The 21,443-nt window shown below is 43.3% G+C and overlaps 1 protein-coding gene across 2 annotated transcripts in view; it reads right to left on the minus strand.

Moving 5' to 3' along the window:
• FANCD2 (FA complementation group D2) overlaps window positions 1-21,443 on the minus strand; it is a 57,220-nt gene that overhangs the window by 18,836 nt on the left and 16,941 nt on the right. For both annotated transcript variants that reach the window (XM_084839535.1, XM_084839536.1), the window contains exons 14-29: window positions 20,931-20,966; window positions 19,148-19,291; window positions 18,071-18,205; window positions 15,781-15,912; window positions 14,895-15,002; window positions 11,071-11,180; window positions 10,045-10,105; window positions 9,590-9,709; window positions 7,181-7,248; window positions 6,942-7,088; window positions 5,767-5,867; window positions 5,288-5,403; window positions 4,377-4,485; window positions 2,949-3,047; window positions 1,324-1,436; window positions 39-185 (exon numbers count right to left, since the gene is read on the minus strand). In XM_084839535.1, the coding sequence (XP_084695661.1) occupies window positions 39-185; window positions 1,324-1,436; window positions 2,949-3,047; window positions 4,377-4,485; window positions 5,288-5,403; window positions 5,767-5,867; window positions 6,942-7,088; window positions 7,181-7,248; window positions 9,590-9,709; window positions 10,045-10,105; window positions 11,071-11,180; window positions 14,895-15,002; window positions 15,781-15,912; window positions 18,071-18,205; window positions 19,148-19,291; window positions 20,931-20,966 (1,746 nt within the window). The remainder of the gene's footprint in view (window positions 1-38; window positions 186-1,323; window positions 1,437-2,948; window positions 3,048-4,376; window positions 4,486-5,287; window positions 5,404-5,766; window positions 5,868-6,941; window positions 7,089-7,180; window positions 7,249-9,589; window positions 9,710-10,044; window positions 10,106-11,070; window positions 11,181-14,894; window positions 15,003-15,780; window positions 15,913-18,070; window positions 18,206-19,147; window positions 19,292-20,930; window positions 20,967-21,443) is intronic.

The following is a 21,443-nucleotide window of genomic DNA, read 5'->3' on the forward strand; positions in this document are numbered from 1 at the left end:
ATCCAACCGTCTTCACGTGGTTCTTTAAATCTGCTTGCCTTTGTGTGCATCTCTGTGTCCAGAACAGATTTGGTCAGCAGCCCACTGTGAAGGATGCTAAAAACCTCGAAGTCTAATTCACGGAAATATGCACTGTAACTCTGCAGCTGTATCAAAGGGGCTCCTGGTTCTTTTTCTGGGGAGTCCTGAAAAAGGAAAACATTGGTTAATACAAGAACATAAAGTCATCTCTGCACAAAGAAGGATGATAAAAGCGGCTTTTGGCATTAAACGCAGTGCTTCCAGTTAAATGGAAAAGTAATGCTATATTTGGCTGGCAATGTTCCATGATGACACCTGATAGAGGAAATGCACAGGCGGTATACGCAGATACAACTTGTGCAAGTTCCCCTTTGAACGTTGTAGAAGCACTGCCACATGGATGTGGAAGTGACTGCACAGTCAGATGGTGATGTTTCTTCAGTGATGACTGAAGGTGTTCTAATAAAATGGACTGCGTGAAAAAGCAAGTGGTTTGATGGGATTTCTGGTTCTCAGATTTTCACCAAGAGTAACCTTTTTCTTTTTGTATCAGGATCTAAATTCCACGCCATCATTTCCAGTTTACTGAAGTTAACCTTATAACCTGAAACTTGGCTATATAGATTCAACAAAGATTTAAGTTCTTTATATGACTCCTGTGGATGAGGCAATGTTAAGATAATGTCGTCAACATACAAGCTTATTTTAGACAATAACAGTCGAAACTGTATTCCATGAGTTCCATATTCTCTCTTATTGCAATAGCCAATAGCTCGCTTGCAAGGGCAAACAACAGCGGAGACAGGGAACAGCCGTCTGATTCCCCTGTACAAAATTTAAGTGTTCCAGAAAGCCGACTATTTACTGAAACATGTGCTCTTGGATTACAGTATATTATCTGTATCTATTCCCTAAATCACCCATTTAAATTTTATAAAATCTAACATTGAGAATAGGTTCCCCATTCAACCTTATCAAATGCATTCTCAGTGTCCGGTTAAAAAAAGCACATTAGAATCAATGACTATATTTATGATAATAAATCTCTTGATGTGATAAGAGAGTTTATGAGATTTAATAAAACCATTCTGATTAGGGTTAACACATAGATAATGATGCCATTCAATACTGCTGTTCCTTGTCTCAGCATACGCTTCTAGCTTATCGGATTTTCATGAAAGGATGCCCACCATGAGGGAGCAGCACAGAGCTCAAGCATCTAGAAAGAGACCCACAGCACCCAAGCTTCTGTTTTTAGTTTCATTTTGTGTACTTCTCAAAAGAATGCAGGACACATAGAACCTTTTCTGGCTGGCTGGTATCTGCTTCAGGCTGATTGGCTTCTGTGTTCTCATTCAGCTGTGAATTGTCTGCAGAGCTATTTTTGCTGCTATCTGATTTTTGGGGTTTTTGTCCTAAAAAAGAAGAAAGGGTTTCACAAACAGAGGCTAAGCCAGCTTTACAGTTGGTTACAGTGTGTGTATATATATAGGGGGATACATTCTTTTGTCTTCGAAGTTTCTGTAAAGTATTACACAAATCCTATACTGGACTTAAATTAGAGCATTCCATGTTCTCTTCACAATGAAGGAATACAAATTCAACTTGTTTAACCTTCAGAAGTTTGCAATTCTCTTCTTTACTTGACTTTAGGAGTGGCTATAAGATACACCTTTTTCACTTAGCCTTTGGGCTGGCTGGCTAGCATTTTTAGCTTCCCCGAAGGTCACTGTTTTGTTTGTAGTTTTATACTGCGATTCTTATATTGTTTTATTTGTCTTTCTGTAAGCCTCCTTCAGATACGCAAAGATGATATAGAAAGATTTTGAATATTATTAACTTCTCTGGGCATTTAAAAAAATCTGCTATAATGATTAATTATTATTCTTAAGAGCCAGAGTGGTATCATGGACAGGGGCCTAGACCAGGGAAATATTGGTTAAAATTCCCACTCAGTGATGAAGCTTACTAGCTGACTTGGGCCTAACTCTCACCCTAGCCTACTTTACAAGGCTGTTGAGAGGATAAAAATGGATACGCAGACCGGAAGGTCGGCAGGACAGCAGTTCGAGACCCGAATGCTGCGTGACGGAGTGAGCTCCCGTTTTCAGTCCCAGCTCCTGCCAACCTAGCAGTTTGAAAGCAAGAAATTGCAAGTAGATAAATAGGTGCTGCTTTGGCGGGAAAGGTAACAGCGTTCTGTGCACCTCGGTGTTCAGTCATGCCGGCCACATGACCAAGGAAGCGTCTTCGGACAGCGCTGGCTGTTCGGCTTAGAAATAGAGATGAGCATCACACCCTAGAGTTGGACACGACTGGTTGGGGACACCTTTATCTTTTACCCTTCCTCCAAGAAACAAATGCAATGAACAATGCCACTTAATTATTTCACTTGGGAAAATGGTCACTGCCGTTTTCAAAGAATCCAGGGGACTTTAGAGAAAGCTGACAAGAACAATTAGAAGAGGTGCATACAGAGGAACTTGGGAGAAAAGGGACATGATAAATATACAATGATATAAGTGGCACAGAGAAGACAGGAAGCTACTAGTCTCTGCTTAATCACAACAAAAAGAGATCAATTGTAAGGGGAAAGATTAAAAATCAAGGGAAGAAAAGACTTTTCACACATGACGATACTTAGGATAAAGCTGGTTTATTTGGGGAGGGGCCGTAGCTCAGAGGTACAGCACATGAAAAAGGTCCTAGGTGAACTTCTGGCATCTCCAATTAAAAAAATCTCAGGTAGCAGGGGTGGGAAAGACCTCTGCCTAAGAAAGACACTGCCAGTCAGAGCAGACAGAACAAGGCTAGACGGACCAATGATCTGACTTACCATCTTCACATGTTTACTTAAACTAGCTTAAGTCCATTGACTTTGATACATCTTCACTGTAAAAACATCAGTTTAATTAATTGCACGTTACCTTTGCCCTTCTTTTTTGTGGCACCATTATTGATAATAGGTACTACTTCCAAGGTTTCAGAATCAAAATTAGCAAGAGGAGGAACATACCCAGGACTTGCTGAAAAACAGAAGCAATTCAGCTGATAAGAATAAGGCAAACTTCACATATCATCAAGTTCCTACACAAATTGCAATTCCATGTGGAAATTAATGTAGTGATCATGTGTGATCATCATGCACATGCAGGAAACCAGAGCCAGCCACAGCTCTCCAGCACATCTACTTGCAGCATGTTAGACATGTGCAGGATCACCACATGTTCTGACATACACATATTTAACATGGTAATTCCTATGTGTGCTATGGTCCATGGGGTCACGAAGAGTCAGACACGACTTAACGACTGAACAACAACAATTCCTATGTGTACTTTCCATATAGACATTTTGTAATGTGTGAAGCATCCCTAAGGAAACCGTTACAGCAGCTAAAGATATGCCTTTTGAAAAAATGATTCAACAGGCCCTACTTATCTCCTACTAAATTTTTCATTTCAGAGCTTTAGGGCACGATCCGATGCATGTTTAGGCAGAAAAAAGTCCCACAACTCCCGGCATTCCCCAGCCAGCATGCTGAGGAATGCTGGGAGTTGTGGGAGTTTTTTCTGTCTAAACATGCATAGGATTGTGCCCTCAAGGTCTCTAGGCTCCATAGAATCTCAAACAGCCTGGTCCTCCACACACTACAGTAACACTATGCCTGTGGGTACGCTGCACTAGAAACGGATTCCATCAGCTTTATGATAGTCTGAGCTGCTCATGAAAGCAATGTCTTTATATTACTGGAACTATATGGCAACAGAGGGTCTATATAGCAATCTGGAGCCTGATATTGAAGTTAAAGTCAGAATCACTGTCTATGGTGATTCTTAGCAGTTCTAAGACCAAATCAAGAGTTCCTCCTCTTCTTTAGGTAAAGGAGGCTTCTGTTGGTACGGAGTCCAATTCCTGGATTGGAACTATCAGTCCACAGAGCTTCCGTCTTGCCAGGATTTAGCTTCAGTTTATTGGCCCTCACCCAGCCAGATCAGGTGCAAGGTGAGCCAATCTGTGCCGTTCTTCCATTAGACTGAGAAATACAGTTTGGACCCATGTACAGCTAGCCAAGCCCCTATTGGTTCCTCGTCACATGGTTCTGGCTGGATTGAAGAGCTACAGTTCTGGCTCTGGTCACCAGATGTGGGCACTGCAGCATAACAGAGACTGGGCTAGTAATGTCCTCAGCCTGAGAGCTGTCTTAGTGGCATAGGGAGTAAGGCGCCTGGGCTCTGCTCCCTCCTGGTACGAGTCCCCAGGTACCTTATATCTAAAGAGAAACTTCTTGCAGATACTGGATATGATCTCTCCCCACACCCCCATTTAAACCTGTATATTTTGTGCATGCTTACCTGCTAAGCACTTCTCCAGTAGACCCTGTAACTCTGTAATATTCTGTAACCGAACCAAAACTCTTCCTTTTATCTCAGGCTCTTTTTCTCGGCAGAAAGCATTCACAACCTTGAGAGGCAAAATGCATTTGTAAGACCTAGACAGGGACTTCTCCTTCATTAACAATGTCTGCTAATCCAGGACGGCTGCTAAGGCCTGTCTCCAAATCTTCTGATCTATCTTCTGATACTTCCAGAGCAGGCTGGAGAGACTTCTCAATACACTTTACTATAAGCCTTCGCTCAATCCTAAATGTGGCCCCTGTTAAAAATTAGTTGCCAACCTGCATCATAAGATCACAGGTAAGTGCATCTGCAAATCTTGTCCCCCAGCTTAAGAATCTGCAGCCTTAATGTTGCAGACATGTTTTTTTCTAAATTGTTGCATAAATATGCTGCATGGGATTAGCGCTCTGCCCCAGTGATCTTGGAACAGGAGGTTCAAGTATTTTAAAAAGCAATGTTGTCTACTAATAGAAAGCAAAAACCAAGCAATCACCCCCATCCCACCCAAAAGATAACAATCCTGGAGGTTCGTTTTGTATGTTACTTTTCCTGATTCAAACATTAATATATGTACTGGAAAAAGGTGTGTGTGATACCAAAAGTCTCTGTATATGTACAGACCACCTGCTTCCACTCCCCACCCCTGCAAACACAGAGAATAAGCTATTGCAGGAAAATACTGTGTTTAGCTACCCTGAGCTTCCTCTTGTGGGAAAGCTTCTCATTGTAAGGGGAAACATCCCATCATGCTTTAGGAGAGATGGTACTTCCCATATCACAGATGGACATTTGGCCTATTAGCCAAGCACTGAGTGGGTGGGAAATGGCAGCATGATGGGAAATTCCTCATTAGTAGCATTGCTTACCTCACGGAACCAGTTAAGTGCATGAAATAAGAGTGAACAAAGGAATTCGCGCTCTTGCTTTGACAAGGAGTCTAACTTTCCTCCCACCTCCAAGTCGGTCAGATATAAAGGACATCCTGTAATAGAATATGGTAAAAGAAAAGAGTTCTTAATTAAGCCCATTCACATATGTTCAGCATGAAGACACACACACCTCACCTCTAGAATCTAAGTCTGTTTGCATACAGTAACTAGCATCCTTTCCTTCCCAAGGAAACAAAGTTGAGGTCAGATTGCCTGGGAGATAAATGGCCAGTGGTCGCTGGTAATGTATTAAAGAGTACATTTCAGTCTGTTACAGGAGACTGGATGGTGTAACTTAAGAGCCAACAATTTAGATCAGCAATTTAGATCAATGAATACCCTGCTCACAATCCTGATCTGCTTCAACATCCCAGCTGCAACATCCTTTAAATGGATCAAACAGGCAGATCCTGTACCTAATAGGGCATCAATATCCTCCAAACTCCCATCATTCAGCTCTGACATGCAGAGCCTCAGCAGCCGGAAGAATGGTGACAAGCACACTGGAGACACTAGCCTGGCGAGAGAGGAAGAGAAATGTGTATAGGCACTGAAAGGATTATCGCCAGTATTTAATTCTAATAGAGGAAAAGACTATGGGAAAAGACTGTAACTCAGTGGTAGAGCACCTCCTTTGCATGCAGAGGGCCCCAGGTTCAATCCCTGCCATGACCAGGTAGGGATGGGAAAGACTCCTGTCTGAATCCTTGGGGAGTTGCTGCAAACCCAGTGCAAGCAATATTGAGCTAGATGGACCAATGGTTTCACTCAGTATATAGCAGCTTCCTATATTCCTAAGTGTTCTTCCTAACATGTAAAATTTGACCAATTCTGAAAATTTGCTTACATTTTCTTCGCCTTGCCCCATATATTTGGAATCTTTGTTCCCATATTCAAGGGTCAGAAAAGGGGGGAGAGGCTTGTGGGGGGGTGATGTGGCAGGAGTGAGAAGGGTGTAAGACCAGAGCCATATTGGATGGCTCTGGCTCAGGGTAGGTGAGAGAAAGGCGGTGTTTTTTCTTCTCCCCCCGCCCCCTCTCATCTTTTGTTTTTCAGGCCCAGGTGAAGGTGGGGCTTCTTGGGTGGGGGCTTGGAACACCCCCTTCCCTGCAACAAAAGAGGGGTGGGTCTATGCTTTCATGTAATGGGAGGGGGTTCTTATTGGAAGGAGGGAGATTAATTGTGTGGGTGAATGAGAGGGAAGGAGGTGGGTTGGAAGATCCTGTTTACTATGGCGGGGGGAGGCTTGGTTTAATGTAGTGGGAAGGGGTGATAATATTGGGGTGCTCATTGAAGGGAAGCTGATGTGGGACATAACTGGAAAGTTGAGAGAGGAAGAAGGAGGGAAAGAAGGAAATGCCCCCTGAAAGTTGTTCCAGTCCCAAGGGAAACAAACAGCCAAACATATTTTCACCCAATCATTTTCAGACTACTAGCGCCCATGGTGACACGGGCTTTACACTAGAAAAATAAGAATTAAAGTCGGATGTCCATGATTCCATAGCAGTTATAGGATTTTGCATTAGAAGGCCCATTCTATCATGGCTTAGCAGATTCCCTCTTCATCTCAATAAGAATAGAGACCACTGACCTTTTGTCCTTGCTTTTAGCTGCCATTTCATCCACACTCTTGCTCAGATAACTCTGGGACAGTACAGGCAACAAGTTAAGAGCAATTGTTCCCTCACTTTCATCATCTTCCAAGCTGTACAGGGCCTTCACTGGAAACAGGAGAGCACTGCAGAGGAACCAAATGTCAAGTCAAGGGCAACACAATAATAACAACTGTAATTATTCTTACTAAAGACAGTGGTGCTTTTTTGGAAATACCTGTCCTCTGTATGGTCTGTCACAAAATCTCTCTCAAAGTCCTTCACCACACTGTCCCCGATCCATTTCTAAAAAAGAAGAAAAACAGTTCCACAGAACTCAAATAATAAGTAAAAAAAAAAATTGGATAGGGACAAAGAGAACATTATTCAGAGGCACTCTCTCTCTGCAGATCTGTAGCTAGATAGTTTACTTTAGTTCATACTGTTTAGTAAGAAAAGCTATATATCAAAAATCCAGTAAAATATCAGTCTTTTAAAACTGAAGCTAGGTCCTCCAGTACGCAACTGATGGCCTGCCATCATATAGCCACTTGTCTGGAATTAAGCTCCATTCAAGGGATCTTACATCAGGGGAGACGGGTACAGGACTGCATATAATTCTGAGAGCAACCATGAAATAGAACAAAGAGGGCAATAGGAACAATTTTCCAAGTACCATGTAGAAAGCAGAAGTGGGGCGTCAGGCCTCAAAATAATTCACACAGGACAGAAATAAAGAGTGTGAAGAAGAAACAGCAAGGCAAAACACACAGCCCAATTTTGCTGTTGTCCGTGTTCTTTAATAGTTTTAGGGCACAATCCTATGCATGTTTAGACAGAAAAAAGTCCTACAACTCCCAGCATACCCCAGCCAGCCTGGAGGGATGCTGGGAACTGTAGGACTTTTTTCTGTCTAGACAAGCATAGGATTGCACCCTTAGAGAGTAAACAGTCATGGTGGGAGAAATGCAAACAGACTGTGTGTGTGAGTTCTTTACGAACAAGTGGTCAGCATGCAGGCAGAGTATTCAAATTACATACTACAGAAAACCACAAGATGATCTCAGAGTAAAATCCAAAACAAGAATTAAACATTCTCCTAACTTTGTCTTGACATTCTTTTGGGGAAATCTGCACCACCTTATCTGCGTGTGGACACTTTTCTCTAGGGACTTGCAGAGACTATGGGGACCTAATTAGGGTTCTTGAGGTCCACTCACTGCAGGGATATCAAGATGCAGAAACTATCTTCAACTCTCTTACTACACAAGAGGCCAATTTCATCCAGGACACCGCAGGCACTTTATAGAAACCCAGAAACATGTATAAATTGTTGTTGTTGTTCAGTCGTTCAGTCGTGTCCGACTCTTCGTGACCCCATGGACCATAGCACGCCAGGCCTTCCTGTCCTGCGCTCTCTCCCGGAGCGTGCTCAACTTCATATTCATTGCATCCGTGATGCTATCTAGCCATCTCATCCTCTGCCGTCCCCTTCTCCTTTGGCCTTCAGTCTTTCCCAGCATCAGGGTCTTTTCCAGGGAGTTTTCTCTTCGCATTAGGTGGCCAAAATATTGGAGCTTCAGCTTCATTATCTGTCCTTCCAATGAGCACTCAGGGTTGATTTCCTTTAGGATGGACTGATTTGACCTCCTTGCAGTCCAGGGGACTCGTAAGAGTCTTCTCCAGCACCACAGTTCGAAAGCATCAATTCTTCGGCGCTCAGCCTTCCTTATAGTCCAGCTCTCACAGCCATACATTACTACTGGGAAAACCATAGCTTTGATTAGACGGACCTTTGTCGGCAAGGTGATGTCTCTGCTTCTTACTATGCTGTCTAGGTTGGCCATAGCTTTCCTCCCCAGGAGCAAGCGTCTTTTAATTTCATGGCTACAGTCACCGTCTGCGGTGATCTTGGAGCCCAAGAAAGTAAAATCTGTCACTGCTTCCATTTCTTCCCCTTCTATATGCCAGGAAGTGATGGGGCCAGATGCCATGAGGAAATGTACCATGACAGATCCCAGCAGCCACTTGAACTAAATATTTTAAATAGCTCTATCTATGGCCTATGACTCTACAGAGGGCAGTCTACATTTAGTTTGATGTTCTATATTCAGTACAGAATAAGGGAAGACGCGTAGGGAAAGGCAGATCCAGCAATGCAGATTGTACAACTCACGCTCCTCCTGTACCAGTTCTGGTCAGTTCTGTGAAGTGAGGTAGTCCACCAAGTGGAGCTTAAAAATATTGCAAGCAACTTTTCCTCTCGCAGGGCCTCAAAACACACACTGCTGCTTGGAGGAGTTGATCTGAACTAGGGCAACACAGTGGGCAGGGAGGGGGTAAGTACTTCATTCTTGCTTCTCTGCTCTCAATTGCTCCCTCCTGAAGTGGCCTTTCTTCAAAAAACAGTACTGGGACTCAAATAAAGCCATTTATATGTAACATGTAGTTAACTACTCACACCGCAGAAATTTCGTTCTGTTTGTTAAACAAGATTTAAATGCATCTAAATGAATTGAGAATTTGTTGCAACTATAAAGAAACACCAAACAGTTTAGGATGGCAACGTCTAAGCTAATACCACCCCAGCTATGATTATGCACTATTAATAACTGAATGAATCCAGACCAATAGCTCTGTATCCTACCAGGATCTGCAAATCCATATTTCCTTTCTGAATCAAGCTGGCAAGTTCATCGTAGTACAGAGCCAAAGCCTGGGGAACCTGCCCACAGCAGGAGCACACCAACTCCAGCAAAGATATAATCTGCAGAAAAAGAAGAAGCAGAGCAATTAGTTGGGAGAATGATCAAAATAGAATCTGCAATGTAGTAGCAAGAGCATGAAAAGGCTCTCTAAATACTCTGTCTCTAGTTCTAGCAATTCCTGGTGTTATAAGAGAAAAGGGAGGAAAACTAAGGGGATATACAAATCCTTCCCATCTCTAAATGCAACTAAAATTTTCCATGTTGCCTGAACATCTTCTCAAGCTCTGAATTGATGAAACCCTCTCACTCAGCTCTCTTGTGATTTTTGAAGGGACACATCCCTTTTCCCAGAATATGTATCCCCAGGGTGTCCTGCAAGCATCCATATACTTGCCTGTCTGCGTTGCTCCTTGCTCAGCTCTGCCCGCTCCAATAGCTGCCCATTTTCTTTACTCCTGAAATTAGTTTTGATATTAATTAATGCTGTCTGACACAGCAGAGTGTTCTCATAGATGGTTTCTTGTTCTGAGCCAGAAAATTATCCAAGGACCAATGCTGTTTTGAGGATCCTAAAAAACTAATGTACAGAATGTAAATTCATTACATTCACCCTTACAACTCACTGATCGTCATTACCCAGTTCACCCTCATACTAATATAGCCATTACAGTTCTATGAGAATGCTCCTGGCTATAGTAGGATAAGAAGATGGCTTCTAAAGCCAGAGGGATAGCATAATTATCTGCAAATCTTCTAAAGGCTCCCCCCCCCCTTTTAAAGCCAAAATACATGCTATTGTTTGATGAACAGAAGTCAAGAGAGAGACTTGGACCTCTTCCTAACAGCATCATAATTTGTTATTTATAGTTTGTACTGAGTTTTTGACCATACAACACGTTATCACACAGATTTCAACATAACAAAAACACTCTATATGTTCCAGTTCCTCCTCAATTTGCAGGACGCATTTTGATGCGGTCCCCTTAACACACCCAAGAATGCAGAATTCCACCTCCATCATTCACAAGGCACCAATAAATCATAGATAGAGTGCACTGTAGATCATACTAAAGTGCATCTATGTCATTTTGGCAGAAATTTGCGCAGAGGTGGGCCCATTATCTGGCTCGCACTGTGTATATCTATTGCTTGCGCTCCCCTGGAGAGGTAACACAGCCACAGATCCTGCTGCCCACTTCTTCTAAGACCTATTACTGGCACGAACCTTAATGAAACCCTGCTGGAATGCAGTAGGAAGCACACACTAACAATATATTTGGAAATGGAAATAGATTTTTGAAAGTGGCTTTATTCTCTTGGTTTTTTTATGTGGTGCAGTTATCAAGAGACAACATTTCTGTCTCTTTGAGTTTAGAACAGAGTAAAATGATAATCTGCATATCCTTCTCCACTTGCTCACCTCTTTGCTGCCATGCTGCCCACCATAGTAACTGCACCAATAATCCCAATGCGCTTGTACTTGGGAATAGTGCTGGACAGTTGCTTTCTAATAACCATGTGCATGTCATCCTGCAGGGAAAGAGAGTGTTAGAAAAAGTGACACCTCATCCAGAAATGCACATGATAAATCTCATGTGATCGAATTACAGGTGAACCCTAAAGGAGAGAATACAGAAATGTCAATGCATGCAAGAATGATAGAATCATAGAATAGTAGGGTTGGAAGGGGCCTATAAGACCTTCAAGTCCAACCCCCTGCTCAATGCAGGAATCCAAGTCACAGCATCCCTGACAGATGTCTGTCCAGCCTCATCTTGAATGCCTCCAGTGTGGGAGAGCCCACTACCTCCCCAGGTAATTGGCTCCATTGTCATATTGCTCTAACAGTCAGGAAGATTTCCCTGATGTTCAGCCGGAATCTGGCTTCCTGTAACTTGAGCCCATTATTCCGTGTCCTGCACTCTGGGATGATCGAGAAGAGATCCTGGCCCTCCTCTCTGTGACAACCTTTCAAGTACTTGAAGAGCACTATCATATCTCCCCTCAGTCTTCTCTTCTCAAGGCTAAACACACCCAGTTCTTTCAGTCTCTCTTCATAGGGCTTTGTTTCCAGTCCCCTGATCATCTTTGCTGCCCTCCTCTGAATCCTCTCCAGCTGGTCTGCATCCTTCTTAAAGTGTGGTACCCAGAACTGGACACAGTACTCTAGATGAGGCCTAACCAGTGCTGAGTAGAGGGGAACTAGTACTTCCCTGGATTTGGAAGCTATGCTTCTATTAATGCAGCCCAAAAGAGCATTTGCCTTTTTTGCAGCCACATCACATTGTTGGCTCATATGCAGCTTGTGATCGACAACAATTCCTCCTCGCTTGTAGTATTGTTGGGCCACGTATCCCCCATCTTGTAACTGTGCATTTGGTTTCTTTTTCCTAGGTGCAGAACTTGGCATTCATCCCTATTAAATGTCATTCTGTTGTTTTCTGCCCAGCGCTCCAGTCTATCCAGATCACTTTGAATTTTGTTTCTGTCTTCCAAAGTATTAGCTATCCCGCCCAATTTTGTGATCGGCAAATTTGATCAGCATTCCCTGCACCTCCTCCTCCAAGTTATTCATAAAAATGTTGAAGAGCACTGGGCTCAGGACTGAGGCCTGCGGTACCCTGCTCGTTACCTCTCCCCAGTTTGAGAAGATCCCATTGATAAGCACTCTTTGAGTCCAATTCCGTAGCCAACTGTGAATCCACCGGATCATTGTTTCATCTAGCTCACATTGAACTAGTTTGCTCATCAGGATATCATGGGGCACTTTGTCGAAAGCTTTGCTGAAGTCGAGGTATATGATGTCCACAGCATTCCCACATTCCACAAGGGAGGTTACTTGATCAAAAAATGAGATCGTCTGGCAGGATTTGTTCTTGACATATCTGTGTTGGCTTCGAGTAATCACTGCATTGTTTTCAAGGTGCTTACAGATGGATTGCTTTATCATCTGCTCCAGAATTTTCCCAGGGATTGATGTCAGACTGACTGGATCGTAGTTCCCAGGTTCCTCCTTTTTACCCTTTTTGAAGATAGGAACAACATTAGCCCTCCTCCAGTCATCTGGCACTTCACCTGTCCTCCATGATTGCTCAAAGATAATAGACAGTGGTTCTGAGAGTTCATCTGTTCGTTCCTTTATTACTCTAGGGTGCAGTTCATCTGGCCCTGGAGATTTGAACTCATTCAAAGTAATTAGGTGTTCCTTAACCATATGCCTATCGATCTCAAGCTGTAATCCTGCCCCTTCAGCCTGTATTTTGCCAGGGGGGTTATAGACCCTCTTTTGGGAGAAGACTGAGCCAAAGTAGGAATTGAGCACTTCTGCCTTTTCTTCGTCATCTGTTATCATTTTGCCATCCTTATTTAATAGCTTAACCACCATTTCTTTCCTCTGTCTTTAACTATGCACGTATCTGAATAAAGCCTTTCTGTTGCTTTTAGCATCCCTTGCTAACCTCAGCCTTCCTGATGCCATCCCTGCAATTCTGTGCTACCTGCCTGTACTCTTCCTTTGTTGCTTGTCCTTCCTTCCACTTCCTATATGTGTGTTTTTTTGTTTTCAGGTCATCTCTAAGCTTTTTGTGAAGCTACATTGGCTTCTTCTGTTGTCTTCCACCTTTGTTTCTTGTTGGAATTGTTTGTAATTGTGCCTTGAGAATTTCCTTTTTAAAAAACTCCCACCCATCTTGGACTCCTTTTCTTGTTAGAGTCGCTTGCCATGGGACCTTACTTATCACTGTTCCAAGTTTATTAAAATTGGCTTTCCTAAAATCCAGGGTATGCGTTTGGCTACACTTGGCTTTTGCTTCCTTTAGAACCAAGAACTCAAGTATAACATGGTCACTTTCCCCCAGAGTTCCTGTAACTGCTACTTTATCCACTAAGTCATCTCTGTTGGTTAGGGTTAAGTCAAGGATAACCGATCTTCTAGTTGCTTCCTCTACTTTCTGTAGGGTTATCTGCAACACAAGCCAGGAATTTCTTGGAGGGGCCATGTTCTGCAGTATTTCTCTCCCAATAAATATTGGGGAAATTGAAGTCCCCCATTACTACTACATCATGCTTCCTTGACACATTGGCTATTTGCTTTTCAAAAGTTTCATCCTTGTCTTCTCCTTGATTGGGTGGCTGGTAGTAGACTCCGACCACCATGTTCCTTTTATTCTTTGCTCCATTTATTTTAACCCAGATGCTCAATAATAATAATCCCCACTACTGTTCTGCAAACCTCTCAAGGCCTGTTTGAGGGATATGTTCTAGTGCCAAATCTTCCTTGGAGTGCAGTAAAATAATACATCATTGTTTTGGGAACACAGAACAAATATCTTGCTATATCTCACAAAACAAGTAAGAGATGCATGCCTCTCAAGCTTGGATGGAGTGGAACATTTGTCACTTACCATGAAGGTTTGTTCTTGTTTGGTGTGAAGGAGACATCCAAGAGTGGGTTATTGCCTAGGAAAGGCAGGGATCACATACTAAAAAAAACATGCATTAGATTGACTACCCCCTGGTTCCAACCCCACTTCCGTCCTGTGGCCGAGCTTAAGACAGATGAACTGAGGACAGTGTTAGGGTAGTCTTGTAAAGGAAACTGCAGGAAAGGAGAAAGAGAGCTCTGTCTTGGATGAAAGGCAGGGAAGAACTGGCAGTCAGGCCATAAGGCAGCCAGCCTAATGGAAGGGTTTCTAGCATGTGGTACCTGCCTTTCCTGGATGATAGCAAAGCCATTATTGAATTCCTCCTCACACCAAACTGAGAAAGATCATTTCCAAAGTTGAGGTATCGGGAATGAAACTAGACCAGGTCCACAAAAAAGATAAAGTATGAAGATGGACAGCTGAATTGTAAAATAAAAATGACCTGGGAGGCAGTGCTTAGATATAAATATGTATTGTGTCCCAAGAATTCCCAAACAGCAAAAGGTTATGGAAGGAAGACCACCCTTTTGGCTACGTCAGGCAATCTAGTACCCAGTTATGTATGTTATACTGCTGAGAATTGGGTGAATGTCAACGTTCACATGTGAATCCGAGACAAATTTTGTGAATCTCCCAAAACTCAGAGAAACATTGACAGTCACATAAATGTGATTGTTGTCATTCAGTGGGCTACGTCTGAAAAGTGGAGAAAATATTATCTGTCTAGATTAAACAGGAATTGGCAACATTCATCAAATTGTGTACAGGACTGACCCCTATGGTCTCCAGCTTTCAGTGACTAGACTACATTTCCACTCACCTGAATGTGGCTGCTGTTGTGCCCATGGCTAAACGCCAGCATGCTAAGAATGTGGAATAGCTTCCGGATTTGCTGTGGACTTAGGTTATCCATATAGTCTAAAATGCTCTGAAAGGAAAGATGATCAAATCAGGCAAAATACTCCATACCTTCATGATATATTCTGATAGCAGAATTTGCAAGTACAACAGATGAAAAACTGGAACATCTAGACTGGCTTCTTCCGTATCCAGGGTGAACTGAAGATGGACCACTGGCCAATTTGCAGCAGGCCACCTTTTGCCTGCTGGTTGCTGAGATGCTTCCAAGAGAATGCTGGCCTGGGTGGACCTTGGTCTGATCCAGCAAGGCAGTTCCTATGATCTCGTGCAAGAGTGCATCCTCGGGATTACTCAACACACAGGCTAGGTATGCTTTAACTGATATGCACTCTCCCTTTGTAAGGTAAACACACGTTAGTGGGCCATAGCAATTCTAATAAAACGTAGGCTCTCATTGTTCATAGAAACTTACATCTACAATTCGACCCACTATATACCACCATTCTGCCCTCTTCTGACCTCTGTCCTGTTCTTCACAGGGAGATCCTCAAATTTCTAGAATCAGAGAGCTAAAGGGGTTCTAAAGATCATTCCAGACTTAACGAAGACTGAAGTCATTCCACTCCTGCACTAAACCATGTGCCTAGTTGCTCTTGGGTTACCACAAACTAAGCAGAACTGAGGATATCTTGAGAATCTAAATTCCTGTTTTTAAAGATGAGTTCTTTGTACCTCCTCTTCTCACAAAAATGCTCCATGCTTTTTTGACACTGTTGGACTTTGAGAGGTTAATCGTTAAGGAGTTGGTCTCAGAGTCAAAGCTCTGAGCTTTGGACCATCCTTACTTTCAGAAAGACAGCATATGGAACAACTGATGCAGTATGAAGAGACACCAGGTCAATGAACATATCCAGAGAGACATCCACTTCAGTATCGTTGCCTCCACATGCATGGGTAACCAAGGCACCCACAATCTCCTGCAGGGAACAGATACAGGAAAGGAAAAACATAACTATTGTGACAGAGGCCTCTAGCTTTGGAGAGAATGGCACTGGCCTGGTAGCCTAGGAGCTGGTGACACTCCATTGAAAGCCCTTATATGCTTGTTTGGTTTTTCAGCTATTGGTTAATGCTCACTATTGCCACCACATTAGCTGGCTTCTAAAGAATGACAAGAAACTTTTTTGTGTTTCCCTAAACAACTAAGGTGTGATAGGTAGGTGCTACTGGCAAAACGGTCTTTTCAGTGATGGCGTCCTGATTATGGAATGCCCTCCCCAGAGAGGCTCATCTAATGCCTTCCTTATATCTTCTAAGTGCCAGGTAATTTTTAAAAATTTTTCCCAGGCCTTTTAGGTTTGTACATTTTTAAGTCACTGAATTGTAGATCAGCTTTTAGTGATACTTCGTATATTTTTATATTGTTTTACTTGCTGCATTGACATGTTAATATTGTATTTTATTGTTTTATTGATTGTTATTGTATTTTAACATTTTATTGTTGTAAGCCATCCAAAGAACAATGTTACTGGGCAACCTACAAATTTTAATTTAGTTAAATTAAAATTTGTATGTTGGTTTTAATGTTTTATATATTTTATATTGTTTTATTGTGTGCTCCTTGGTTTTAATTTTTGTGGACCGCCCAGAAAGCTTTGGCTATTGGGAGGTATAGAAAGGAAATGAATGAATGAATGAATGAATGAATAAATACAAATACTCTAAGTAAGTAAGTAAAGAAATACAAAACGGTATGCAAAACACGCATAAACCAGAGCAAAATGCAGAACAGAGGCATGCTTTTCAAGGTGGGTAGTAGGCATCTTGACGGAAGAGAGTGGCAGACAACACAGGGTTTGGGGGAGGATATGCTAACCTTCTCTTCCCTCTCTCTCCGAATCACTGCAACACAGGCTGCTTGATGCCCACCTCTCATTCTGCAGATTTACACAGGTGAAGTCCAGTGGGGCAAACCTATCTGGGTCTCCTGTCTTAGGATAATTATTAGTTTTTAGTCCAGAGTGGATTAAAAATTGTGTCCAAAAAAACATATTTTTAAACTGCTAACTTTTTTTTAATTAAAAAATTATTTTACATTTGGCAGCACATGATGAGTTTTAATCAGTCCTGGATGTGTCTTTAGTTATGACTGACAGTTCAAAGTTGTTTTTAGTTATATGTTGTTTGTGTATATTGGCTGTGTGCTTTTATATAAATGGTTTTTAAACTTTATATATTGTATTTAATGTTTTAACTTCTGTAAACCACCCAGAGAGCTTTGGCTATGGGGCGGTTTAGAAATGTAAATAATAATAATAATAATAATAATAATAATACATTAAGTGTAACTGAAAAAACTGGTTTAAAATGAAATCTGAATGTAGTATGAACATGTTAAATTTTACAGTTATTTCTTAAAATGGAATTCAAACTTTGATTAAAAACAAAACTTTGGAAAAGTATCTAACTTCCCAGGTCCAAGTGTTGTAAGTACACTAAATAGGTCATGCATTTATTAGCATTAAATTATGAATACTTATGACTGTCAGACAGTATATGTATATTTGCTTCCCATCTCCCAGAGAAGCACTGTTTTGGCCAGGAATTACCAGCCTTGTTTCTGGAAAATCCCTGCCACTTAGCCCACAGCCCAGCAGACCTAATTCTGTACTTCTGTGGGAATTATCCTCAAGTACTTGCTGAGTTCCTTTGCATGAGCAGAGAGTACAAAATTAAAATATATTAATTTCAAAATTGCCCTCCAAGCAGATATAATTCTGTAGTGTAAAAGGCTTCATGTTAGCTACACGACTAGAAGTTATAGATTAGGCTTCTAGCAACCAAGCTTTATTTACATACAAACGAATCTATGAGCTCACATAAATACAACATACTTTTCTTCAGAAAAGGCATGAACAACAACAAAATAGGAAAATTGATTTAAATTGGTCTTTCCCCCCTTGATTCATTATAACAATCCATACCACTTCTACCCCCACTACATTAGAACCAGAAGCAGACAGTGCCCACAGAGAATTGTTACCTTTGAGGTATTGAATGCGTGTACCCACACCCCCCTCTCCCCCCCCCTCTCTCACCCACCAAGCAGAGACTAGAACTGGTGTGTCACTATACCTGTTGGCAATAAGAGTCAAAGGCTGTGAATGCTTGCTTGTACAGACAGCTGCCAAAAGAGACAACACTAGGATCTGCCGAGTGTACAAAGCTCTCAGCCAGTGACAGGATGGCTGGAAAGATGTCTCTCATAACCTGCATGAGACAGAATTAAAAAAGGGGGCTTCAGATACATAACTCAACTGCCTTGCCAAGTTTCCATCTGTCTCCATGATCAAGTATTCTACAGTTCACTGCCCAGATAAGATCAGCATTGATTAGAGAAGGCAATTTGACATATAGATGAGCTAACAAAATACTAGAGCAATTCATACAGACATGCAGACATATACAAACTTGTATTTCCAAAATTAATTAAGGGTGCAATCCTACGGCCTCTAGTCAGCGGCTAGATGGCCACAGGATAGGTCAGTTTCTGGGAACCAACCTTGGAGCCCACATTCTGAGGTCAGTTCCTGGAGAACCGACCCCCACCCCCTCCAGTGCAGCCTCGTAGGCAGCATGGAAAGGCCTCGCACTCGGAAAAGCAGCCCAGAGCGGCGAAAATGGGGTGTTCCCGGGGGCAGGGCGGGGCAGTCAGAAATCTGGTACAACACATCCTATGTGTCGTCTGGCTGCCACTTCCCACACTCCAAGGTCCTACGGCTAGACAGCTGAAATCAGCTGTCTAGCTGCAAAAGCCAGGTGGGGGGAGCAAGGAGGAGATCCGCTCCTCACCACTCCTCCCGCCCTGCACTGGATAGGTGGTCGCCCCTGAGGTGGGAGGCGACCATCGATCTTGATAGGATTGCTCCCTAAGTCTATTATATGGGGAAATGACTACAAAAGCAATGAGGCTAGAGAAACTTCCCATGTTTAAGGGGACAGAGGCCAAGGCTGTCTAGTTCTATTAAGGGAAAGTTGTTGTCCAGATGTTTAGGAGATCTGCCTAAGAGCACCTCTCCTGCTGCTAGTTCCAAGAAGCACATTGCAGAAATTCAGGGAGCATGACTTTCTGGAAGCCAGCAATGTTCTGAATCCTAGGGCCAGGTTACACATACAAGCCTCGTTATTTTTTTCAGGAGAGCCAGCACTCACCAGTGAGTGGTATCGGAATGCATTCCGTAGCAACTGCTCTCGCATATACCCTGCCCGAATCTTGCTCTTCAGCACTCTCTCAATTTGCTTCTTGCTCTTGTTGTTTGTGGCATAGATTATTAGCAGCACTATCAGATCCAGAACCTTTTTGGAAATAAAACAACTAAGCAGATTATGCAAAGGTTAACACCAAGCAAGGAGGATCAGGGCAAGCAAAGGATCTAAAGAAATTCAAATGAATAGGTTAGCACATGACAGAACCCATGGTGTTTTGCACAGTATTCTGAAAAACATCTCTTTCAATTTGCCTTTAAAGCAGCAAGTTCCTAGTGCTCATGATTTAGACGAAAGATGAACAGTACACAGCCAGTAGTTACTATAGGCTATAAAGCTTTCAGTGGTGAGGGTAGGAATTCATTCCTAGAGCCTATCTTCCTATCCCTAAGGACGGGGGTCCCCAACCCCTGGGCTGCGGACCGGGACCGGTCCGTGGCCTGTTAGGAACCGGGCCGCAGTAGGGGTGTGGGAACCCCCCTTACCTTGGGTCCGTGTGGGGGGGAGGTGACCTGGCCCTCCCACCCCCCGGAATCCTTGCCGGCCCTGGCCGGTTCCGCTCTGCAGCGAGTCCATGGAGCTGCTGGCCAGCTCCGGCCGCTGGTGGACTTCCAGCTGCTGGGACGCAAATGGCGTCCGCATAGTGGACACCATTTGCGTCCCTGTTCTTCAAGTAATAAGGCTACATAAATCTTTACGTTGCCTATTACTGCAAAGAACAGGGACACAAATGGCGTCCGCTATGCGGACGCCATTTGCATCTCAGCGGCCGGAAGTCCGCCAGCAGCTCTGCCAACTTGCCGTGGAACGGAGCCGGCAAGGATTCGGGGGGGGGGGGGGGGGGACGACACACATGACAGATCGCCCCCCCGCCCCGCGGACCCAAGGTAAGGGGGTGTTCCCACACCGCTACTGCGGCCCGGTCCCATCCCCCCCGGTCTGTGGAAAAATTGTCTTCCATGAGACCGGTCCCTGGTCCCAAAAAGGTTGGGGACCGCTGCCTAAGGATGTCTTCCACAGCAAAATTTCTTAGAAAAAACTTACTTCTGCAAATAACTCCTGTTTTGGCAATTGTAAGAAGTATGAAAAGCAAAACATCTACACCAGCGTGCATACTTTGAAGAGAGTGCCTAACAGAGACTGACAAGTCTCTAACATAGAATCCTAGACCCTTGGCCACAGAGCAGAAGGAATACAACAGCCATTGCAACCACAGGCACCCCAAAAATATGGGCAGGGATCCCATGATTCAGTGCAGGCGTGGGGAACCTGTTTTGGCCCGGGGCCAAATTCCAATTTGGGAGGGGTCTCAGGGGATGCATTTCAGTAGTACGAGGGGCAAAGGGGCATGGGGCCAGTGAAAGAGGAGGAACCCCCGGGAGCCGCATCTAGCCCATGGACTAGAGGTTCCTCATCCCTGATTTAGGGGAAGGATGACCAGGTTGTGGTCTCCCTCCTGCCTCACTTCTAGTGATTCTGAGTGAAAAGATGGAATTTTTGCAAGGACCGAGGTACAAGGTTAACTCTGGTCTATGAGAAAAGTGGGGCAGATAAAGGGCAGTTTCAACACATCCTCTTAGTTCACATGTGGCGACTCCTCATTATTCCAAACTGTTGCATTGAAGTGTTCAAAGAGGGTGCCATGAAAGAACACCCCCTTCCAGTTACATGCCTAAGAAGATGGTTCTAAGTGGAGAATAGCTACTTTAGAATCTGCATAGGATATTACCTTATGGTCAGAGGCAGAAGAAACATTCTCAATAGCCTGGAAAAGGAGGGAATGCAAAAGAAACAGTTGCCAATACTGTGCAAGTATGTACCTTAACTGCCCAACACAGAAGACACAAACAGCACAACATGTCTCTCCAGCAGAACGTCTACTGATTGCCAGGTTGACATGAAATCCTGTACAAATCTGACCTAGATGGAATAGTTCTTAATGAACACTTATTGGAACTTAAGAACTCCCCTACCACAGACTCTACTACCTTGGAACAGTAGCTGTGCTTGTGGATATATGGAGTGAGGACAGGGAGGAGAAGCACATTTGAGCACCTTTGCTATATGAGGCAGAATGCTTCTGAACCTTATCAGGACACACCACATCCTTCATGAGTGTGAAAGGCTTGCAGAGGGTGGACTCCCATTAAGTAGAACTGCTTACTCTAATTCATGCTCTGCCAGGCACCCAAACAGGTGAGCTTGGGGTGGGGGTGGGTGGGGGGAGGTTGTCGGAAAGAGA

The sequence above is a fragment of the Heloderma suspectum genome, chromosome 2, assembly GCF_057233095.1.
Source record: "Heloderma suspectum isolate Gila_16-S chromosome 2, 16-S_ref, whole genome shotgun sequence".
Taxonomy (NCBI): Eukaryota; Metazoa; Chordata; class Lepidosauria; order Squamata; family Helodermatidae; genus Heloderma; species Heloderma suspectum.